The sequence below is a fragment of the Stegodyphus dumicola genome, chromosome 1 (assembly GCF_044657685.1).
Source record: "Stegodyphus dumicola isolate Sdum_Otavi_A_Nest chromosome 1, ASM4465768v1".
In the NCBI taxonomy this organism is placed as follows: domain Eukaryota; kingdom Metazoa; phylum Arthropoda; class Arachnida; order Araneae; family Eresidae; genus Stegodyphus; species Stegodyphus dumicola.
This window is the reverse complement of record NC_140768.1, coordinates 283,327,550-283,353,233: the sequence shown is the minus strand read 5'-3', so window position 1 is coordinate 283,353,233 and position 25,684 is coordinate 283,327,550. Positions and strand designations below refer to the sequence as shown.

General features: G+C 31.2%; 1 protein-coding gene across 1 annotated transcript in view; it reads left to right on the top strand.

Annotated features, from left to right (window-relative positions):
* LOC118195950 (uncharacterized) overlaps positions 1-25,684 on the top strand; it is a 162,321-nt gene that overhangs the window by 133,228 nt on the left and 3,409 nt on the right. The window contains exons 18-20 of the mRNA XM_035367293.2: positions 8,012-8,272; positions 10,842-11,228; positions 18,896-18,953. Of these exons, the coding sequence (XP_035223184.1) occupies positions 8,012-8,272; positions 10,842-11,228; positions 18,896-18,953 (706 nt within the window). The remainder of the gene's footprint in view (positions 1-8,011; positions 8,273-10,841; positions 11,229-18,895; positions 18,954-25,684) is intronic.

Sequence of the window (25,684 nt, the reverse complement as noted above, 5' to 3'; positions counted from 1 at the left end):
TCATAGTGCAAATGAACCGTCAGTTATATTTGCTGGTATTCTGTTTGTTTGAAAACAAAATTGTCAAGTAGCAGATGATAGCCTGTATTTTGGAAAATATAGCTGCAATTAAAAAAAATTTCCAAGCAAGCAATTTTGTATTATAGAAAATCAAAGTCATTTAAAAAAGTCTGCAAACAGCTTCAGATTCCTATCATTTCCTATGCATGTTTTAATTAAGAGAATTTAATAAGAATGCTCAACTGAATTTATTTATGATTCAAGTGTTTATCCAAAGAGGTGTATGGATATCTCCTAAAAATGGTTTCAGTATTGATGAAAACAGGTTTATCTTCGTTTTCATGCTTTTAAAATGCCTAGCTTCTAAAGATGTGCAGTATCATGACCAAAATCATTTCACTAATTTATTCTGACCAAATGCTGATGAAACAAAAGTTGATACTCTTTTTTTTTTTCATAAGAATGTTAAAAAAAAGCCAACCTGTTTCAGAAGTATTTAAAGTATACAGCAAATATAAAAGAGGGGTTGACTGATTGCATATACATCTGCAGAATGCCTCAAAAAAAAAAAAAAAAAAAAAAAAAAGTCATTAAAGTCTTGAAGCAATATGGCTTCAAAAATGCAGGCAATAAGAAGAACAAATTGGGAAGTATGTTATGCTATGTGATTTTTGCAATTGGGAAAAGCTGCCATATTCAAGCTTTGATTTAATATAACAATATTGGGGTAAAGCTTAAATAATAATATAAGGAAATCAAACAAATCTGCATATATTTTCATGCATATATCAAATAAAATGTTTGAAACTTAGATCACTACTGCAGAAAGGAGTGAATCTGTGGCATAAATATAATGAAATGGAAATTTTTTCATATACTTTATGAAGATATCGAGAAGCATGTGTTGAAAGCAACAGTTCTGTCTAGACTCACAATAATGCCAGAAAATTCATAAGAATTCCATTTTTTACTTCTGTTTTACCTTAGGCTGAAAAGCTGACTATTCTTTGATCTATGGCTTTATCAGGTGGAGTTATCAAATAAATAAAGGCATTACTTAAGTGACAAAATATACATATTATGGCTGATTTGTGTGATTATGAATTGATTTTAGAGGCATCATTGTTGTTTCTAATCCATTTGATCTGAAGCTGTGGTGAGATCAAGTTCATGAATTTTATCGTGGAATTTTCTTGCTACGTCTGTTGTTGGTGTAGGCCATGACAATCTCAATGACAGCATGATTTTACCAACTCCATATCAGTTTTCATGAAGAATTTCTCTTGCAACAGATCCGAGTATCTTCCGCCCCTCTTTCCTTGCACACAACTTCTTGAAAATACTTTAAGCTTTCAAGTGTGCCCATGCTGCAAACACATTGCATACTTACAAACATTCATGTCTTGTTCAGGATTTGAACCACACCCAAGGCTATGGCAGCTGTCTTCCCTACCACCATGCCATTAGGGCAGTATGAATGTAGGCATTCTGAAGAGCAGAGGATTTGGACTATTTGATTCAGACAAAGCACAAGCATATAATTTTTTGAAGATAAAATCGAAGAATAAAGTGCATGCCATTTTTATATAAACAATTTAAATATATAATAAATATTTGTGTTATATACACATATGTAATTAAAATTTTCAGGCACTAAAACAAGGCTCCAGTTAAATATATGTGGGAGTCATCAACATCCAATGCCGAATTAGAATACCAGATGACGTCATTAGTACAGCCCAGCGCAGTAAGAATCATCCGAGACAGCGCTGAGACCTGGTCGAGAGTGGATGGCAGACGTGAGCAGACGGCTCACACGTCTTCAAGAGTTTATGAACTTTAATTGCGCTTTCGATGTTATGCCTTTACATCATTATGTTAATCCTGCATACCGTTAACTTCATCTTTATATACTTTTATTTCTTTCTATTAAATAAACCATTTAAATATTACTTCGTGCTCTCATGCTGTGAATCAAGTCAAATTCTACAAAAAAATATGGCGACCAACCGTGCGGCCTCGAATTCCAAAATGTGCGAGTAGTAGAACTGTGCTTTGAACTGTGAACTGAGTGAACTGTTGTCACAAGTTATTCGATTTATTGGATTACTCGTATAAAGTGTGATTACCCAATTGACGACGATCATCTGTCGGGTGAGTACAAAACTTTCTTTCCAATATGAAGTTAGTAGAAATTCCAGAATTGGAAGCAGCTTTAAAGAACAGTAAAAGTTCTGAAATCAAAAGTTTGCATAAGCTTATTTTTAATACTGATGGAGACCGAAATAACCGGAAACGATTACGTGAATTTTCTGGCTTTATATTTAAACCAGATTCTGAAGAATATAATAAGAAAATAGATGCAGTGCAGAATAGTTTTACTTTGAATGAGTTAATTAAAATTTGCAATGTACTGTGCATAAATTCAGAAGGTTTAAAAACGGAAGTCGTAACCCGAATTGTCTCTTTCCTATGTGATTTATCTGTATTATTTGAAAATACTTTGCATGAAGAGAATAGTGATATTGAAGATGAAAATATTAATAAATTTTCTGAAGTAATGCTTGATGATAATCAAAGAGACAATCCTGGTTTTAACGAATCTCAAGTAAATAACAGTATGCAGCTTCCAATTCAAGATCATTTTAAACCTCATCTTAGTTTTTCTGATATTGAAAGTATTGTTAATCCTTTTTCTGGTAATGCATATGAAAATGTTGATAAATGGATTGATGAATTTGAAGATGTTATAAACTCTTTGAAATTAAGTGATTTGCATAAATTAGTTTTTGCTAAAAGATCATTAAAAGGTAAAGCGAAACTATTTATTCAGAGTGAACCTAAAGTTAATGACTGGTGTAAGTTAAAAAAGCTTTTGAAATCTGAATATGGTAAAGCTTTTAATTCTGCTGAGTTGCATGAAATGTTATGTAAACGTAAATTAATGCCTAATGAATCTTTAGATGAGTATTTTTTGAAAATGAAAGAAATGTGTTCGCGAGGTAACATTGAAGATGCTTCATTAATTAAATAAGTTATTGATGGTATTCCCGATTCTGTGGTTAGGAAAACTATACTATATGGTTGCGGAACAATATCTGAATTTAAACAAAGGCTTAAAATTTATGATAAAATGAGATCGGACAATGATAAGTTTAAAAATCCGAAACCGAAAGTAGACACTCAAGTTAAAGATAGAAGTAAGCTTTCGTCATCAAACCGAAATCAATCTAACGTTAATAAGGTCAAATGTTTTAATTGCCAGGAATTAGGGCATTATTCTAAGCATTGTGTAAACAAATCAAAGGGTGTAAAATGTATAAAATGTAAGAAGTTCGGGCATTATTCAACGAACTGTCCAGAGCAGACCCCCGAGACACATCAAGCAGCTTTATTACAACGAATTTGTGACAAGAATAGAATTATGAAGACTGTAGAAATAAATAATCATTTAGTTAATAGTTTAGTTGACACTGGTTCAGATGTAACGATATGCAGCGTAGAGTTACACAAGCAGATTGGTTCTCCTAATTTAAATTGTAGCGATATCACATTAAACGGAATTGAATCAAAGCAAACGTACCCCATCGGCTTTTTCATTTCTGATATTTCAATTGATAGTTTTTTACTTCGTACGAAAATTTATGTTGTTAAGTCATTATGTAATCAAATTGTATTAGGTTTGGATGTATTGAGTCAGTTTAACTTCTCTTTTACCGAGAATGGCCTTCAAATAATTTCTCATCGGAATAAAAGTAATGTAAACTTGATAACTGCTGAGTCATCTCGAAATTCTAACGTGCGTTGCGTTATGGGAAATTTGAATATTGCTATCTCATTGAAGAATGCTTATGATCCTTCGCGATCGTCTGGCGTCTCTGTTAATGTAAACAAAAGTCCCGAAAGCGGAAGTAGCTCGACGTTTAATTACCTTTCACATCTGGTGAATGCTATTTCTGTCAACGAGATTGATTTATCGCATATTTCGAATGTAGAACATAAAGAAAGACTGTGTAATTTAATTAATTCTTACCAGCCTCGGAAAAATAGACAATCTGACTTCAAGATGCAAATAAATTTATGCGATGATATTCCTGTCTGTCAAAATAGAAGAAACATGTCTTTCGCGGAACAAAAAATTGTTGACGATCAAATTAAGGAATGGTTAAAAGAGGGCATAATAAAGCCTAGCAATTCTAATTATTCGGCGCCTATTGTGTTATGTAACAAGCGTAATAACTCGAAACGTTTATGTATAGATTATCGGAAATTAAATAAGAAGATTATTAAAGACAAATTTCCACTGCCTTTAATTCCGGAAGTACTTGATCGCTTAGAACAGTCAAAAGTTTTCACGACACTAGATTTGAAAAATGGCTTTTTCCATGTAGACATAGACGAAAATTGCACCAAATATACCGCATTTGTAACACATAATGGTATCTACGAATTTCTTAAAGCTCCTTTTGGTTTATGTATTAGTCCAAATGTTTTTCAAAGGTACATTTATTCAGTATTTCGTGACTTGTTAAATGAAGGTGTACTAATTATTTATATGGATGATATAGTCATACCGGCTAATGATGAAGTTGAATGTTTAGACAAATTAGAAAGAGTATTCAAAACTGCTTCGGAGTATGGATTACAAATAAATTTCAAAAAGTGCCAATTCTTAAAACGTAAAATTGAATTTTTGGGACATGTAATTGAAAACGGAACTATTCGACCATCACCTTCCAAAACTGTTGCTGTTCGAAACTTTCCACAACCGCGTAACTGTAAACAACTACAAAACTTTTTAGGACTAACGAGATATTTTCGTAAATTCATTCCTCAGTATGCTAAAATAGCTAAACCTCTTAGTGACTTACTTAGAAAAGGTATTGGTTTTAAGTTCGATTCCGAACAACAGGAAGCTTTTTGCAGATTAAAAGAAATTCTCTCTCAGGCACCTGTTCTACACATATTTAGGCAAGGATATCCATTAGAACTTCATACTGATGCTAGTAGTCAAGGCTTTGGTGCGGTATTACTCCAATTGTCTGATGATGGTAATTATCACCCAATCCAGTATATGAGTAAGAAGACTTCACCGCAGCAAGAGAAACTCTGTAGTTACGAATTAGAAGCCCTTGCAGTAATAGAAGCTCTGAAGAAATTTCGAAACTATTTGTTAGGGACTAAATTCAAAATTGTAACTGATTGTAGTGCTTTTCAGAAAACTTTAGATAAGAAAGATTTAACTCCTAAAATTGCGAGATGGGCAATGTTTATTGAAGAATTCGATTACGAAATTGTACATCGTTCAGGAAGCCAAATGAAACATGCTGATGCTTTAAGTAGAAATGCTTTAATTTTAACATCATACACATCCGATGTAACTGAGAAGATTCGGTTAGCTCAACAACAGAATGAAGATGAACATGTGAAATTAATCAAGAATTTAGTTGAGAAGGGAGAAGAAAATGGATTCTTCGTGAGAAATGATATTTTGTACAAATTTGAAAATGGTAAAGATCTTCTAGTAGTGCCAGAATCCTTACAGAATGAAATCATACAGAAGGTACATAAAAAAGGTCACTTTGCTGTAGATAAAACTGTGAATGCTGTAGAGCAAGAATTCTATATTCCCAGACTGAAATGCAAAGTTGAAAAAGTAATTGCTAACTGTATAGAATGTATACTGTACAACAAGAAGCAAGGAAAAGCAGAAGGATTTCTTCATCCTGTACCGAAAGAAAACGTTCCCTCGAGTACGTATCATATCGACTTTATTGGACCTCTTCCATCGACGAACAAGAGATACCAACACATTCTAACTGTTGTCGACGCTTTTACGAAATTTACTTGGTTCTATCCAGTGAAATCACCAACTACACAAGAAGTTATTTCAAAATTGAAGCAACAACAGACTGTATTTGGAAATCCAGCCAGAATCATTTCAGATCGAGGTAGTGCCTTTGCATCGAAAGAATTTTTAGCTTATTGTACTGAAGAAGGAATAGAACATGTCAAAATTACTACCGGTATTCCAAGAGGTAACGGACAAATTGAGCGAATTCATAGAATTTTGATTCCTGTTTTGTCAAAATTATCACATGAAGATTCAACGAAATGGTTTAAATACGTTCCAGATGTTCAGAGAATAATCAACAGTACAACTATGAGAAGTACGAAATATTCACCGTTTGAGCTTCTCATAGGCACGAAAATGAAGAATAAAGAAGATTTGAGAATTAGTGAGATATTGAATGAAGAATATCTAAAACAATTGATGCAAGAACATGATGAAATGAGAGAAGATGCGAAAAACAACATTTTGAAGATACAAGAAGAGAATCGTAAACAATTCAACAAGAAACGTAAGAAACCGAAACTATACAAGATTGGCGACTTGGTAGCCATTCAGAGAACTCAATATGGGACTGGTTTGAAACTACGACCTAAGTTTCATGGACCGTATAAAATCATATCTGTTCGATTAAATGATAGATATGAAGTCGAGAAAGTAGGATGCCATGAAGGACCAAATTTGACATCTACTGCGGCTGACCATATGAAGCCATGGTCAAATTGATTTGATGTTTGTATCAGCTCAAAACCTAAGGACCTGATACTCTCTTTTTTCTTTTCTTTTTTTATTATTATCTTTGCAGGTACATGATAGTGATGTCCATTCAACAGACATCGAGGACGATGCCTCTTCAGGCTGGCCGAAGCTGTGGGAGTCATCAACATCCAATGCCGAATTAGAATACCAGATGACGTCATTAGTACAGCCCAGCGCAGTAAGAATCATCCGAGACAGCGCTGAGACCTGGTCGAGAGTGGATGGCAGACGTGAGCAGACGGCTCACACGTCTTCAAGAGTTTATGAACTTTAATTGCGCTTTCGATGTTATGCCTTTACATCATTATGTTAATCCTGCATACCGTTAACTTCATCTTTATATACTTTTCTTTATATACTTTTATTTCTTTCTATTAAATAAACCATTTAAATATTACTTCGTGCTCTCATGCTGTGAATCAAGTCAAATTCTACATATATCATCTACAGTTGCTCTAAATTGGAAGCATACACAAACGTACATACTCTTCAGTGCTGTTATTATACACATATTGTACAAATACCAGTAAAACAAACAGACTTGTGATATATGATGACTAAATTACTTATAGGATAATGTGTTGATGGTAATTGATGGCAAAATTAGCAGTTAGTTCTATGAAGCATAAAAACAAGGCCAATGTTTGAACTCCTTTTAATCGTAGCTAATAAAAAAGTTTGAGTCAAATTTCAGATAAAATTTAAGGCTGTTTTATTATAGAATGTGACTGCAAAGTAACAAGGTAAATTTGATAGTATGTGGCTATCATAAAGGAAAACATCGATATTCACTTTTTTAAAACAGTATTACTTTAACAATGAAAAACATTACATTATTAATTTGTATTAATAAAAATTTTATATTTTCTTAGCAATTTAAAAAGAAGATGAAATGATAAAAAAGAAATAAGTCCAAAGAAAATGCTTTTAAAACATTAAAGTAGAACTGAACACTTCTTTACTTCTGAAATCAGAAAAGAACTGCTAATAAAAGTGCATTCTCCATATACTTCACTGGCAGCATAAGTCATCTGGTAACATGCTACATAACTAAATTTATTATTGTGATTAAAACCACTTTATTTCATTTTTTCTCTTTAAATTTCTTTTAAAAGTTGTTTTAAATTATGTTAAATGCATAAAAGCAGACAAACTTTGCTTTTTCTTCATAATTTTTTCCAAAATACAGGTTAAGAAATATTGCTCTACGGGTTTGAATTATTGGAACTGTACTATAAATATGTTGTCATATGTCTTTACATCTAAAATAAAATTAAAAAATATGCATTGAAATTATAGACCAAAAAGTAATCCCACCTTCTTCAAATGGTCAGGCAAATTGTAATTTCATAGTTCTGTATTGCTGTCTGTTTGTTCTCTAATTTCTCTATTTGCTTTCAGGAACAAGCAACTTTTCAAGAGCAGTTGGCAAAAGAGAAAGAAAAATTGCAGTTAGAATATGAAGAAAAGTTTAGTGTTTTGAAGCAACAATATGAAGGTGAAAAAGAAAAGTTTAGTTCAACATTGAATCAAACAATGCAGTCTAACTGGAAAAAAGAAATAAGTAAAATTCAAAAGAACCATGAGCTTGAAATGACATCTATTAGATTTGAATTTGAAAGTAAAATTTTAAGTCTGGAAAATGAAATTAAAAATTTAAAGGTTGGTATTTTATCTAATATTACTATTTTAAACATCATTATATTATGGTCTATACTGCTTTACATTTTAATATTGACTGATACATATGAATAGTTAGTCAAAAAATTAGATCTATGTCCTATTCTGTTTGTAAATATTTTGCATTGTCTGTCTAATTAATTAGCTGCCAGTTGGAGACTGCTGCCCTAAGCAAATGTTTGTAACGCTCTAAGTAAAAATCTTTATTTACCAATTGCAAAATTTGTAGTTATAATTCTTTTGTATACTAGCATCTGCATCCAAAATTAAATCAAAAGTTAGCTGTAAAATTTTCCTTAGGGAGAGGATTGCTATGAAATACACATTTATTAACTGTTAACATTTATTGCATATAATTTTACATTGCTGTAATAAAACATAAATAAAGGCTATAGTGATAAGTATTATGTCACTAAATTTCATACATTACTATAAAACAATTAAAAAGTAAAAATAAGATTAATGAATTCCAATCTATTTAAAATGTACTTTCCATGCATATTTATATTTTCACTTATACTGAGACATTTTAATTATATATTAAGTTGAAATTTTTAATCTTTGATATATCCTGTGTGTCAAATTGTATTTGATAATAAATGGAATTTTAAAAGAACCTTTTCTTAACTCACTGCCATTCACTGGAGCGATGGAAACAAATTACAGCAAGCTTTAAATGCGAATATCATGGAAATGACATCTATGATTATTATAAAATTTAATATTCCTGCATAATTTGAAATGTGGAATAAAACTGTGGGAAAAAATTGATGTATCATGTCAAAAACGTTTGATTTCGTGTCAAATTGTATAAATTAGAGCAATGTTATATACACCATGTTTACAAAAGTCTTTACCTGGCATTTATTTTTGCAACTGTAAATCATAGACATATACTTCCAGTAACCAAAATTTTTTAAATGATGCAAAGATGTTTTTGCATTTTTACATTTAAAAAGATCAGTTTTGTGAAAATTACGAAGTCTAACTTTTTATATGTTTCTGCAGTCCTTGTACTTATATTCAGGAAAATGTTTTACTCCTTATGAAAAAATAAAACACAAAATATTTTATTCCTGTATGACCAAGATATTTAAGTCCAGTTTGCCATTTCTAGCCTCATATGCACTTTACATTGGGGGAGTCGATTAGTAAATAAATTAAAACAATTCGAGGTTGATTTTTTTTTTCTCCTTAGATGCCATTTAATGATACTCTTTTGTGATTTATTAATGTCTTTAATTTATAATTTTTTTTACACCTAGAATGCCGAAAGAGTTTACACACAAATAATTTTTAAAGTTACATTATTAATATTTATATGAAGTTTTATTACTTTACAATCATAATCTTATAATCGTAAAAAAAATTTAACATATAAATATTTTTCATTTTTAATTAATGCTAATAATATTATGAGTTAGCTGCTTGCTGATACTAAAACCTGCCGGTATTTTCTAGAACAAACGTTCTGTGAATAAGATCTCCTTTTTGAAAAAAAAATATATTGATCAATATTTTTTCCAATAACCTCAATAGGAATGTTTGACATGTAATCTCTTTACATCAAACACTTTTTTCTAAATGATATTTTATATTTTAATTGCAAATGCAAAAATTTCACTCTTTAATTTGTTTATGTGCATTGAATATGATTCTCTATTTCAAACTCAAATATCTTAGTAAATTCAGTATGTGAGTCAAACTTTTTTTGAGTTTTCTTTCTTATAAGGAGTATAATTTTTTTCCTAAATATAAATTTAGGAACCAGAAGAACATGTGAAAAGTTCAATATTATAGTTTTTACAAAATTATTTTCTTTAAATTTAAAAATGCCTTTTTGTAATTGTAAGTAAGTATATGTCTACAACCAATGGTTGGAAAAATTAAAGCTGGGTAAGGACTTTTGTAGATACAATGAATGTATACATCTGCATCTATTGACCTTCATTACTGCTTTGAAACATTGCAATTATACCCTACTTCTTAACAAATTTTAAAAATGAGCAATTGTTGTGTAAACAAATGATATCTTGCAAAGCATAGTCGTGATTCTTTAAGTGGATTTAATTTTTCCTTTAACAATGATTAAGAAAATTAAATATTCTGTGAGAATTCCTTTAACATTCAGATTAAATTATGCTGTAATTATCAAGTGATTATCATATTCAAGATCATTATATTAATTTTTAGCCATATTTTCATCTGTTACGTGATTTGTCATAGTTTTATTATTATTGTTGTCCTCCTCATATATTAATTTTTTTAGCCAGATTTTTATCTGTTACTTATGTGGTTTGTTATAATTTTATATTTTATTTCCTCCTTCTCTTCCCCCTCTTTATTTTATTTTAGTGAAATAAATTGAATTAAGTATGTTTATAGGTTTTTCCAAGTAGAAGTGATATTGAAGTAATTTTGGAATGTATTTAATATCCTTGTTTCTAGATTTAAATTATTCAGAATTGCATTGTATTAAATTAAATCTTGTAATGTGAATACAAATACCTAAAATTTATTTAGTATTATTTTCATTTAAATATTTTTTCAGGATAACTTATCACAAAAATATGAAGGACTAAATAAGCTTGAATCATTAAATAATGATCTTTTGCATCAGAAAGAAGTATGGGAAAAAGAAAAAACTGAATATCAAAACTATGAATTTATAGCAAAGGAAGCATTAAAATCAGCTGAAGACTTGGAGAAAAAGCTCAGAGACAAAATAAAAAAGTACCAGAAGCATGTTTCTGTGCTCGAGAAAGAACATCAAGAGAAAATTTCAAAATTACAATCTCAGATTTCTGAACTGAATAAATCCATTTATGAAAAACAAAATCAGATACTGGAAATTGAAGAAAAATATGAGCAGAAAATTGTTAGCCTTACAGAAAGCTTAAGAAAGTACACTGTTCCTCATAGGAGCTGTGAAAGTCAGGTAATTCAATTTAAGATTTATTTTATCAAGTTTATGTATGTGTACAGTTATGTAATATTAAATTTATCTGACCTTAAATTATTTTATTTTTATATGATCTATTTGTATAGGTCAGTTAAGATTTGAAAAGAGATTTGTTGCTTTTAAATACTTTTCAAAATATTTTGATATCTGATATCAACTAACAATATCTAAATAATAGGTTAATGATCAGATTCCATTCACTGTACTACATGTCAACCTAAGTTGAGAACCTGGATATAATAGAGAGTGTATATGCGCCCACCGTAGAATATAGTTCTACCATTTCAAGAAGTAACATTGTAAATATTGTGCTCTGAAATATGAGTACTCTTGAAAAAAGAGAATAGAAGGAAATAAATGTGTAGATAGATTACATTGCATCCATGTTTTCTATTTAAAAATTTGCTAAATCATGTGAGTCATCCAATGACTAGCAAGAAGAAATCGCCTTTTTTTTTGGCATTATTGACAAAACTGCAAATTTCAGCAACCCCAACCTCACCCCTCTCTCGATGAGAAAAGCAATTAAAGCATTCATTCATTCACTGACTGGGAGGAGAAAAAAGCTATTGTTATGGCATCTGCTTCATCTTCAACATATGTATAATTTTCATTCTTTTAAAGCTGGAAAGCCAGAGCGCAGTTCCATTAACATTATCATTATGAATGTTTTTGTCAAATTACGGGAGCATTTTCCTAATAAATCCGATAACCATATTGTTACTTTTACTGCTGATTTGACTGGCATTTCTGTGACAAGCATAAGTCACATGAAATCCAAATTGAAAGAAAATGGTGGATTTTTGACTCCAGGTAAAAAACGAGCTCTGAAAGTCAGTTCGCAAACACAAATCAAACGATATGGTGAGTTAACTTTAGCAATGATGAGTGATTTAGGATTTGCATGCAGAAAACGAAAACGCCAGTTAGTTTTGATTGAATGTGACAATATTCAATGCTGGAGGCACAGATGTCTAAGAGATATAAAAAAAAATATCATTCACAGCGTAGGACAATTTATTACACTGATGAAAGTTGGTTAAATTTTGTGCATTCCAAAACCAAAATTTAGTCCCAAAGTGCTTAGAGAGCCTTTTTGAACGGTCTTTTACCAGGTTTAATTGCTTCCTCAGGAGAAGGCTCACAATGAATAGAAGTTTCTGAAGATTCGCTCCATGGATTTATTCATGAAGCATGTGATATATCTAAAGCTAAGAAAAAGAAAGGAGATTATCATGGGGAAATGAATGCAGAATATTATAAAAATTGGTTTGAAAAAAATTCCTGCCTAACCTGCAATCGAAAAGTATAACTGAGTTGAATAATCCACTTTATCACAGCGTTTTGTCTGAAAATATTCCTTCTTCAAGTGCAATGAAAGCAGACATTAAACTTAGTTTACAGAAAAACATATTCCTTTGGAAGCTGATATATTGAAATCAGAACTTTTAGTTCTTGTTTTTAATGTATGTTGTGCTCCATTTACCACCAAATTGTTGTGAACTGAACTTGTATGGAGTACTGTAATCCGAAAACAGAATTTTTAAAAAGACAAAGTACATAAATTTTTTTAGAAGAGAATTAATTTGGTGACTCCTATGCAATGAGCTAAATGTGTGAGGCACGTAACAGAAGAAGAAAAACTATAGAAATTAGATTTTCTGATGGAGGACAAACACTGTTGGGTGCATGAAATTTAATGTTGATGAGTCAGATAGCTCAGATTCTTCAAACAATAATCTTAGTGGGATTAAATACCTCAGTTAAAATAAAAAGGCCCTTTTTCAGAGCCAGAAATTAAAAATACAAGGGCCACAAATTGAAAAAAAGGCAGAACGATAAAGAGTTATAAATACAAGTTACCATCCCTTTGAAAATATAATATGAAAGTGAGCCACCAGTAGCCAAATAGTTAAGATTAGTTAGTTAAGATAGTTAGAAACCAAATAGTTAAGATAGTTAGAATACTGGTAGTTTGGCATTGTTTGAACCCAAACAAGTGGGCTTTCATAGCCTGTTTTTGTGGGTTTTCCCATGTGTAACATGATTATGAGCCTGTTTCCTTTAAAAAGTCCTCCATGAATGCATTTTACCCCCTTAGTCAGGTAGCACTTATGTGCTTTGGCATATTCAAATCACCTAACCAATACAGAAGTACTGATCAGTACAGTTAACTATGGTAGAAGGAACAAGGGTTTCTGTTTAAAGGAAGATATGTCATCATGGGAGCATTATAAGGGTAAAGGACCTCTTATATGCAATACACTGAGAGACTCCCATGCAGTTCAGAGCTTGTAGTCATTACAAACAAATTCATTGCACACTACCAGTGTTCCACAGCTTAAGCAACTCTGTCAATAATATTGCAGATTATTCCATCTAAAAAAAGGAATAGCCAGGGAATTTATGGATTTTATCTAACTTAGGCAGTCCTACCCTATAAAATGTAATTTGTGGGTTCTCAGAGAGCTGAATCAGCCTGCTTTTTATAAAATGAGAGATGTAAAAGCAGTGTATTCTCCTGAGTGAAGATCCACCTTTTATGCCCTGTCGTGCATAGATGTTTTATTCATAAAAACTTCTAATTTATTTTTTAAATACAAGCAACTAGTCATTAATATAGTAAATGTCTTAAAAGCAATTAATGCACTTCTTAACCATTTAATGTTGTTATACCTTTTTTCAGTTCTTATGAACATTTGCACTTTTTTTTTAACTAACAAAAGACGTTTTTAATGGTAAATTCTTTAGTTATTAGACTGCACTTTGAAGGTCTCAGTTTCCACTATATTTATTTATTTTATTTTTGATTTTAAACGGTAATAAAAAGATAGTATAAGACTTACTGTCTGGGTATGACTGAAAACGTGTCTTAGGAGACAATTAATACAGGATATAATTTTTATGTCTGCTATAAAATATAGTCAGAAGCTTTTAAACAATCGCAAATTATAATCAAATTAATGTCTTTAGAAAATAAAAATTGAAAATGTTCTCTTGGTTCACTGTTTTGGAAGCAACAAACTGTGTAAACTCTTAAAAATTAAGAGAAAATAACTTACTGCCAGTCTAAATTTATATGTTTTACTTTTAATTAAGCAAACGCTCTTGGGGGGGGGGGGAATTAACCCAAACTACAAAGAACATATTGGTAACTGTTCTGTTTCAAGTAACAATTCGAGTTTTAAATCAAATTCATATATGTCACATTTAGATAACAGTGGAGAATCTCCATAAATTAAGACAATGAATAACGTTTGGTACATTTTACACTGCAATGAACTACCAATTTAAACTGCAGCTGCATCGCATACAAAGATTATTATTTAAATACGCTGGATTTGGCAAGAAATTGCCAAATGTGCAACAAATTGGAGGAGTTGAATATCCACAGGCAGTTTGGTGCATATGGATAACTTGAAGAGCAGGTTGAAAAGCCGTGAAAAGGTCGTTCTAGCCTTGTATGTGTTCTCAAGTTAGCTTGTCGTGAAGTACAGAATGAACCAAAGATGTTCATTTCAGATGAAAATTCGTAAATGGAATTTTGTCTTGCATCTTAAGTTTGATCTCCCCTCCTCCATAGCGTTCTGAACAACATTGAATCACTGCTGGCAGGTTTTATTTTATAATTACATATTTCCTTATATTAGCATACAACATTTTAGCAATTTACCTGTATGTAACCCTATCATGTATAGTGATCTCACTTGTTAAAATTTACCACAAAGTGGCAAATATTGACTAAAAAAAAGTTTTTATTGCTTGTATTAATTCAGTTTAATAATATACATAGTCTCCCCCGCCCTCCAGTTTGGCAAGATATACTTTGTGTGTGTGTGTGTGTGTATTTAAAATAGAGAATAAAAATAGTTGGTGGAAAAACCACCATTTTCTGAATTTTTATTGTTGTTTAAGGAATTAAAAATGTGTAATGTGTTCTTAAATATGATATAAATAAGAAATAAAATTTTTAAAATATTATATATATTATATATTTATAAATAAGAAATAAAATTTTTAAAAAATATCGACCATGAACACACTGCTCACAATTATCATTCAAAGATTAGATCATCCATACTCAACCTGATGGTTGCATGTGGTCTGGCAAGCTTGTATATGCTGCCAGAAATGAAATGTATTTACAGTTCTTACAAACAAAGATAGGGAGTGCTGTGATAAAATTTTGAGTTTCTAAAATACATGTTAAAGTTCAGTTTAGATGAGTTATATACACTTCATGCGGCACCAATGAATACAGGTACAAAAGTGCCTGTGACTATTAAATTTAAATGCAGATTCATGTATGCACTACCTAGATTAAACTTGCATTGTACGCTGCGCCAAAAAAAGGGGGGAGACAATTCCATATCTCCCATTCTAGTAGGCCGATTGACGAAATTCAACTTGCGTTTTTCATGTCTCGAAAGCATGACTTAGGATATGTATTAGATTTATATATATAGCATTGTTCTAATACAGGCATTTTGACATAAAATAGGACTTCTTCTGAAATGACATGGTAACTTTTCTACTAATCTTTCAATTCTATGATTCAAATTATACCAAATTGCCAAGTTTTGTAAAAATTGCACTAGCAGTTTACAAAAAATTAGCTCTCAAAATTTTAGCTCTTCCATGGTAATTGAATTTGATATATATTTATTAATATCTCTTTTTTTATTAAACTTATTATTCTTCCTTTCATATTTCGAAATTTAGGTTCGTTCCAAATAAAATTTGCCTCCTTTTTATAATTTATTTTTAAAATATGTATTTTTAAATAATGTTTATAAATTTTTGAAAAACATTTTGAATTATAACCTGTAAGTATAGCCATTATCTTAAAGTAGATGTATTTCTAAGCAAACCTGCAAAAAATTGCTGTTTTTTAAAATCTAAGAATAAATCCTAAGATATATGTGAATTTACATTTAGGCGCATTTTGAAATTTTACTTATTTATTATAAGCGGTAATAACAAGAATGTGGTTTATGCACTTTGTTAAAATTATTTGAAAATATGAACCATGACATTTTCTCCACTCATGGATAATGAAGAAAAAGGAAAGGAAAATAGTTTGCTATAAATTAAGTTCACCAAGTGAATTATTCTTGATGCAAACTGAAAAAAATTCTCCAAGATAAATTTTTAAATGTCTCACCAAAAATTACAAAATTTAATATAAGGGATATTCAGAAAGTAAGGAACGTTTTTGAATTAAAAAGAAACTAAGTACAAGAAAAAAAAAATATTACATGCATCAGGAAGAGCGATTAAAATTCTACTTTTCTACATAGTCACCAAACAAATTGAGGCACTTATCATAGCAGTGGACAAGCTTTGAAATTCCTTCGTCATAGAATTCTGTCGCCTGCGATCTCAGCCACTCAGTGGCGCGCACCCGCAGCTCCTTGTCATCGTCAAAGCACTGTGGTTCTAGCCAGTTCTTCATTCTTGGAAACAAGTGAAAATCACTAGGTGCAAGATTGGGACTATAGGGCAGATGAGGTAAAACCTCCCATTTGAATGAATTAAGGAGTTCTTGAGTGCGGTTTGTCGTGTAACGTCGGGCATTGTCGTGCAAAAACAAAATTTTGGGCGTCAACTTTCCTCCGCGCTTGTTTTGAACTGCTCTCCTAAATTGCACAAAGTTTGAAAGTACTGCTCAGAATTTATAGTGGCACCACGTTCGAGAAAATCAATCAGAAGCACACCTTGCCTATCCCAAAACACAGTCACCATAATCTTCTTTGGTGACAAGGTTTGCAAACATTTTCTTGGTCTTTTGGGGGAACTTGTGTGCCCCCACTGCATGGACTGTAATTTTGTCTCGCAATTCACGTGTCTTACCCACGTCTTGTCACCAGTTACGATTTGATCCAGTAATGAATCACCATGTCTGACATAGGCCTCCAGAAATGTCAAAGCTACCCCCATTCGCTGACCTTTATGGTGGTCTGTAAGCAATTTCGGCACCCATCTTGCACAAAATTTGCAGCAGCCTAGCTTTTGTGTGACAATTTCAAACAACAAAGTCCGTGAAACTTGTGGAAAACTAGGCAAAAGCTCTGTTATTGTGAAACTGCAGTTTTCACGAATCTTTTCATCAACTTTAGTGACCAGTTCATCAGTCACAATGCTAGGGCATCCATCTTCTTTTCATCGTGAACATTAGTTCGGCCATTTTTAAACTGAATGCACCATTTCCGGATTGAACTTTCATTCATTACGTTGTTTCTGCACACTTCACTTACTTGCCGATAAATTTCCATAGGTTTTAGATTTTTTGACAACAAAAACCGTATCACAGACCGCACCTCACAACTGACGGGATTTTCAATTGCAGCGCACATTTTTAATTTGAATATCAAAAAAACGGTCAGCATGGAAATGTTCCCGTTGTGATGGCTGGATGCTGACTGAGATGCCGAGCACGTAGACACCAAAATATATGTGATCGGCGCGCGCCTAGCGACGTCAGACGGAGACGTTTCTTACTTTCTGAATAGCCTACTTATCTAGGCACAATGAGTCATAGAATCGAAATATGGAAAAAAATCGATATGTCATTTCAGAAAAAAGTCGGATTTTATGTCAAAATACCTATGTTAGAACAAAGCTTTATATAAATCTAATGTATAATCTAAGACGCGTTTTCGAGACATGAAAAACACAATTTGAATTTCGTCAATCGGCCCAGTAGATCGGGAGATGTAGAACTGAACCTTTTTTTTCCTTTTTTTCGCAGTGTTTTTTTACATGCATGGAATTTTGTAATTTCATATCATATGAAATTCATTACATAGTTGGTCTCCCCCTTGCTGTTACTTGAAAACAACTATGTATTGATATCATCTGTTATTAAATAATGAAGAATCCATATATAGATATATGTATTTTCTTGCTTTGTGGGAAAAGAGTGTCACCTAGAGCTATCAAATTTTTAGCACATGCAGTCCTCCATCCGAACAGATGCACCTTGAATATTCATTTTAGATTTTGTGTAGATTTAGAGAAATTCTGCATAATAAACTCAGCGTTTTAAAAGCAGTGTGTTGTCACTCGACAAAGCATAAGGTATGTTTCAAATTCAATCAGAAAACTTAAATTAAAAGAAATGTGGTTGCCACTTGGTAAAGCATAAGATATTTGTCTTTCATAGTTTATCAACAAGCTCATGTTTTAAAAGAAATGTGTTGCACTTCCCACAATAAAATATATCCTTCATGCACCAGGGACTTGTCATTAGGCAAAGCATAAGATGTCTAATTTTTCGTTCAAATTTAATCTTTCTGTTACTGATTAACAAACTAAGCAATTTAAATGTGATAAATGCAGTTTTTATCTCTATTATTATTAACTACTAGCTAGACTCATTAAAATCATTATATAATTTTTCTTTTTTTATAGTAAGTATTTTAGTCAGCTAGTTAAATATAAATAAGATAAAGATATTTTAAAAACTTATAAATGATTTACGTTTTAGTCAGTCATGTGTAATTTTAGTGTTTGAATTAAACTTTATATTTTATTTCAACTGTTTTCATTGGGATAGTCAATATTTAGCTGCGTGCTTTTCAACAATTTATCAGTAAATTATCCTGTTGCTGCCAAGTCTAATGTTTTTGTTTCTATATCAGACAGTGGAGAAATTTATTCCCAAGGAGATGTATGAAAAATGCATCAAAGAAATAAAAGGTAAATGTTCTTGAATTTTTAAGTTACAAATTTTTCTTTTCTCTGCATGATGCATCTCTTGCTAGAATTTGTTTCACTTATTTTGCTTTTTATAAAGAACATTGAATATTATTTTATGTATATGTCATTAATTTTTGTTTGAAATTTTTAACTTGCATAATAATATCTGAGTAGCATTTATTTGTTCAAACTGTCACCTCATGTTATTTGTTACATTTAGTAAAGCAAAATCATTTTTCTATTAGCTATATTCATATTTGCTCTCGACTTAGTATGGCAATATACAATCAACTGTTTAACTGATATCAACTTTCACATAACTCAAAAAAAAAAAAAAAAAAAAAAAGAAAAGAAAAAGAATTATATTTCATGATTGTTAACTATTCCTATATATAATTTGCATCATATCTTTGTGTTTTTGTTATTTAGAAAATATTTTTAAAAGCAAATCCTTACTGCAAGTTAATTCATTCATATTATAGACTGAGTTTCTTTTCTTTAGGTATTATTGAAATTTTGCAAACTAGAAATTTTAATAAAATAATAATAAGTAGTCCAAAAATAAAATTGTTTTATGAAAAAAATATGTTATCATATATGATGCAAAAGAAAGCAAAGGAGACAATGTATAGCAATATGTAACCAAGGTATTTAGTCCAGTTTAGAAAATGCACCTAGCAGTAATGCCTTTGATTGAAACAAATAAATTCCCACTAGTACAGCTGCATCCCTGGCTTATCCAGGATTGGTGCTGGACATTTTGCAGTTGCAGTCTGTGCAGGTCCGAAATTCTGTTGCCAAACAACTCCCAGATTTCTAAAAATTTTGTCTTCCCACAATTGTAAAGATTTTGCTATTCCTTAATTTTGCTGCTTGATTCTTTAAATTCTAAAAAGTTTGCCTCTCCTTAATTCTGCTGCCTGGTATGTCCACTCTGATTGTTTCATCAGTCCTGTACTTAATAAAAAAATCAGTTATTCTCAATTCAAGCAGAACTAAATGTAATCTTTTGGCATTTGAGAATCATTTACAAAATCTTTTTTTTTTTTTTTTTTTTTTTTTTTTAAATAGAAAGAAATTTCTGTTAAATTTCTTTTTGTCAACACACTCAACACTTCACACCAGAGTTAGCTGAAGTCTGTAATCATTACCAATTGTAATGTCAGCACCAAAAGTTACCATGCTCTTTGATATTCAATTACTAATATAAAAAATAAGTAAAAATGTTTAGACATCACTGCATAAGTCATTTCTGAAGCTGCAGTGTGAAAATAATGCCATGTTGGCATCAGTGCTGAAGTGAAATGAAGAGTACTCTCTACATGTTTTATTATAAAAAAAATATCAAATGTGCCAGTGAATGTGCATAAAAACATTTTTTAAAAAAAGGTTGCTAGTGATCTAGAGGTTCAGATTTTAAATCATTCAGAATTCAGTAAAAGGTAAAATTTGCATTGCTGAAAGTCCAAATAACACTGAAATGCACAAGCATTACCATTACCAATATTTTATAATACTGAGTAAATGTGATAAATATTGCAGGTTTTTAGGAAGTTACACTTGAGTAATTTTCAAATTCAACTTATGGAAAGCTTCCACTAGGATTTAGAGAGCACATTACTTATGTAATTTTTGATATTACAGTACTTCCATCTTTGAACTATGTCTAGAAAAGAAATATTCTGTAAGTGCATGTCTGCTATGTTGTGCAATTATTCTGAAAGACCAAAGCTATCAATACCTTATTTAGCACCAAAGTATGGAATTATTATAACTATAGATATTTTCAAGTGAAATATAAATAGAAGTGTCCAATAGCACAAGTAATTCTGTGAGCATGCAGACTAAGAAATAGAACATAGTAATCTTTTAGGAGAGGTGGCATATTTTCATATGGAGTTACTATTTCCTTGTTGGTAGTTAGCCCTCTGACAAGTCCTGAAAATAAGGGACAATATTAGACCCTTAAAATCCTCTATATAATTATGACAATTCAATGCATCAGGAAAATAAAGTAGGCAAAGCGAAACTGGAATTTAGTGACATCCTACGCCATTATCCCAAATGCCACACAAGTATGGCTATAGAGAGTTTATCTGCAATATCATACACGTATGTTTTACATTTACATACTTGCCAACCTATGACACTCAAAAATCAGGAGATTTTTTTAAGAAATCTGGAGATTTTTCACAATGTTAAAAAGACTTTTTAAATGATAAAAATATAGTTTTTAATAATGAATTAACTTTAAATAGTTACTAAGTCTTAAATGCAAGCAAAACAAAAATACCTTAAACATAAAAAACATTTTTATTACTTTCATCGTAAAAAAAAAAAAAAAAAAAAAAAAAAATTAAAAAAGAAAAATATAAATAAAAGTTTTTATAATGTGTCATCACTTATATTAGATCTAAATTTAGTCCTCGTTTTCGCAACAACACTGAAAATCCTCTCACACTCTGCATTACTATGGGGATCTGTCAAGATGGCCAACATAATTCTAGAGAGTTCACTATATTTTAAAATTCCATCAGCACCTTTCAATTTTCCAATTAACCTCCACTGGGTGTCAATCCTAGCTGATTTTATAACTTCATCCAAGTTTTCTAATTGTAAACTGCAAAATTGCGACTGCAGTATATCAGTAGCAACATCAATATCATCATCTTTCATGACTAAACGAAGTAACACAGGAAATCTATTCAAAAAGTACCTTGTATAAAAAAAAAGATGCATTTGCTAGAGCAGAAACATCAGCAACTTTAGCATGCAAAATCACTTCATCGTTGACTGGAAATTTATGTAGTGTGTAATCACATACTCGACAGAAGTAACTTCTAACATGAAGATAAAACTTATTTTTGTCTTCTCCTGAAAGTTCTTCCACTACTTTTGTAGTTGCAGCTCCGATTACCAAATCTTCATCTTCCTTCTGATTTTCTGTTTCACCATAAATCGTATCATATATAGAATTACAAGACAAAACACAGACTGGTTTTACAAACTTTGATAAAATGTCTTTAAACAGATCATAAATCATTGATTGCAAAACATGAATTAATGGAATTCTGCTTTGTAGAATTGTGTTCAGAACATCGAATGATGGCAAAATGAATTGTAAAAAAAAGCAAAAAGCTTTGTTAAGGTCCGAAGAAAAAAACATAAATATTCGTTCTTCACAAGATAAACTTACAGTAATCGGAAAATGTTTCGTGTGTTGAGCAATTTTTTCTTTTATTTTGAGAGAAATTTGTATCAGCTTTACGCTTATATTTTGCAGTATTATTTTGAGAACTGCCAGTTGAATTGCTGAATGATGCAGAAATTACAAAAAATCAAAATTTTTCTCATTTCAGTATTATGCAGCTGTTGGAACTGTTTCAATTTTTCCTTTCTTTTAGAACTCCTTTTAAGATAATAATAAATATCAGCAATGTGTTCATCCACATTTAATGGTAAAGAAGCTGCCCCCTTTTCAGCTGCTAAATTTAAGAGGTGACAGGTGCACCTCATAATCTGAAAATCTGAATTTGCCTTTCTTAAGATGCCTGCAACACCAGCCTTCAAGCCTACCATTACTGGTGCATTATCGGCACCAAGCGCTAAGCAATTATCCAGAGGGACTGCATTTTATTTTAAAGTTTTAATAATTAGCTGTGCTATATTAAAGCCTGTCAAATGTCCTTCTAAAGTGGGGACAGAAAGTAAACTGCACTCAATTTCTGAAGACTCTGGATTTAAAAAAAGAAACAACAAATGGATACAGTTTTGAATCGGTATTATTGCTTCCATTCGTAAAGAGGCAGGATGGAGCTGTTTTAATGCAATCAATAACTGAAGATTTATTTTTCAAACCCATTTCTTTAACAATTGCACCTGTTTTGGTCCTTGCATTTGAGTATTTCTTAGCGATTTCACTATCGGGAAACATTTTTCTAAATAAAGCTGCAGCGTGATCCGATGCATTCAGTGGCAGGTTGTGCTCCAGTAAAAAGGCAGAGAACAGACATTCTGCATTAATCACTTTTTGGTCTTTTGTTTCCGAAGAAAAATTTAATTTTTCGTTTTTTCAAAACAACTCATGTTGTCCTTGTGTTTTTGTGTACGCACATGTTTGAGAACATCTGCCCTTCCACCAAGCGAAGTCGAAAAATCGCAACGACAGATGGTACACCTCGCAAATTTATTACATTTCCTTGAAGAAATAATGGAAGGAAAGTCAACTGTGTACAATTTTTGAAACGTGCATGAGTATTTCACCTTTCTCGCAGACATATCAAAAGATGATAATTTCTAAAACTATTTCCTAAAGGCACGTGTACTCACACAACTCAGGACAAGATGAACGAAATAGCGAAAGAACATCCAAAGAACGGCCAACGGCCTTGAGCTTGCTTTGTGCTCATTGGCTAATATATGCCAGATGACACGCAGTGGAGCTCGATGCCCATTGGACAACTGGAGAACGAAGTTTCTGGATACGTATGCTGTCGATCACAAAGCAGAAATTCTCATCTGATTCGCAAGGTTTCATTTTAGATATAATCTAGAGAAAATTCAGTTGCTTTCAAACGTCCAAAATCACTTTTTTTTTTTTTTTTTTTTTTTTTGTTTGTTTGTTCATATAACGAAGTATTAAGCCAAGTTCCATAAAAATCGTGAGAAATATTAAGACTAAGAAAAAGTCGGGAGAAATATATTGTAAATCGGGTTAGCGGGAGAGCGGTCGAAAATCGGGAGTCTCCCGCCTAAATCGGGAGAGTTGGCAACTCTGCATTTAGTAATTTGAAGGTATATATCTGCTATATAATGCAGTTACCATATTCCTTTCCAAAGCCAAACTTATTTGTAAATGATCTTTTTCCACGGTTTTATACTGCCAGAGGGAGATGAATACATTTTTTTAAACGTGGAGAAGGAAGTATGAGATACTGCAGAGTTTTTTTATATATAATTTTCATGTAATGTAGTAGGTTGACATATATCTATTAAGATGTATGGAATACAGAGGTGGCATTATGGTCACTAATGCCTAAAATATGTATTTGATCAGTAAACTACTATGTTACCATTAAAAACCAGATTACCGAAAAAGTGGAATGGTTTTTGGCTATATATTTAAATATAAATATAATTTAAGAACAGAAAAAAAATTCAAAATCTCAGCTCTTTTCTAAAAGATGTGAAATTGAGGTATATACAGGAACACAAAATTTAATGTACATTGCAATCCATTGCAAACTTCAGTTACTATTCTGCATCATTCTGGAATTTTATTATAAAGCAGTAGTATGTTTTTGAGACATTTTCTTTGTTTCAGTCATTACGTATTACATGTTTAAATTCTAAAACATTTTGTGGTTCCTTTACTTTGCTGTGCAAGATCCTAGTTTTTTCCTCCCCCCCCCCTCCCCCAAAGTTCATACTAAATTTTTTCTTTGTTATTAACTTTTAACATTTGGAATAAACTGTATTGATGAACTTTGGGGTAAAATATGTTTAAGTACTGTGCATATTTTGTAAATAGCAGATTATAAGTAAATTTTTAGACTAGACAGTATTTTGTTCGATGTTATTTTACCTTATAAACTAATATAATGCTATTTTGTAATTACAAAATAGTCGTTCTTGGTGTACATTTTTATTAATAATAATATGCTGTTAATTTTCGAAGTGTGATCTGTAATTTATCTATGCTAAAAAAAAAAAAAAACTTTTCTTGTGAATAATGGAAATAAATGAAAATGGCTATAATGTAATTCATCTGATTATTAATACAAGATATTTATTTAATTATATGTTCACTGTACAAGGACTTCTCAAACTTGCCCATTTGCAGAATGTTTTACCTCAACAAATATTATTTTCACTCTGGATTTAGAGTTATGAATTAAAACATTTGCTGGTAATAAATTTCAGAAAACGATATTAAAAAACAATTCTGTGATGTGCATAAAATTATATTTTATAAAATTACATTATTACATTATTATAAAAATTACATTTATTTATAAAATTACATTTTATGCACATATTTGAGACAAAACCAAATATTAATAGCATACTTCTACACGAAGGCCTTAACCTTGGATAAGTATTTGTGAATATTTGCTACTGCAGTTCTTGCGCTCCTTCAGTGTTTTATTGACACAGTTGATGTTTTTAAAGAAACATTAATTTTGGAAATCTTAACCTAACATACATATGTAGCATAAAATGTTAGAAATGTATTTAGAACCATTTCAGAAAGTTTTGGCAATTTTATCCTAATACCCAAACAAAATTCATTTAACTTTTTTTTTTTTTTTTTTTTTTTTTTAAACTCAAGTTTTAAATTTGTCCAACTTGACACTTTTCTTATTGGTAAATGACTGACATTTATAATAGAACATAGTAATCTTTTAGGAGAGGTGGCATATTTTCATATGGAGTTACTATTTCCTTGTTGGTAGTTAGCCCTCTGGCAAGTCCTGAAAATAAGGGACAATATTAGACCCTTAAAATCCTCTATATAATTATGACAATTCAATGCATCAGGAAAATAAAGTAGACAAAGCGAAACTGGAATTTAGTGACATCCTACGCCATTATCCCAAATGCCACACAAGTATGGCTATAGAGAGTTTATCTGCAATATCATACACGTATGTTTTACATTTAGTTATTTGAAGGTATATATCTGCTACATAATGCAGTTACCATATTCCTTTCCAAAGCCAAACTTATTT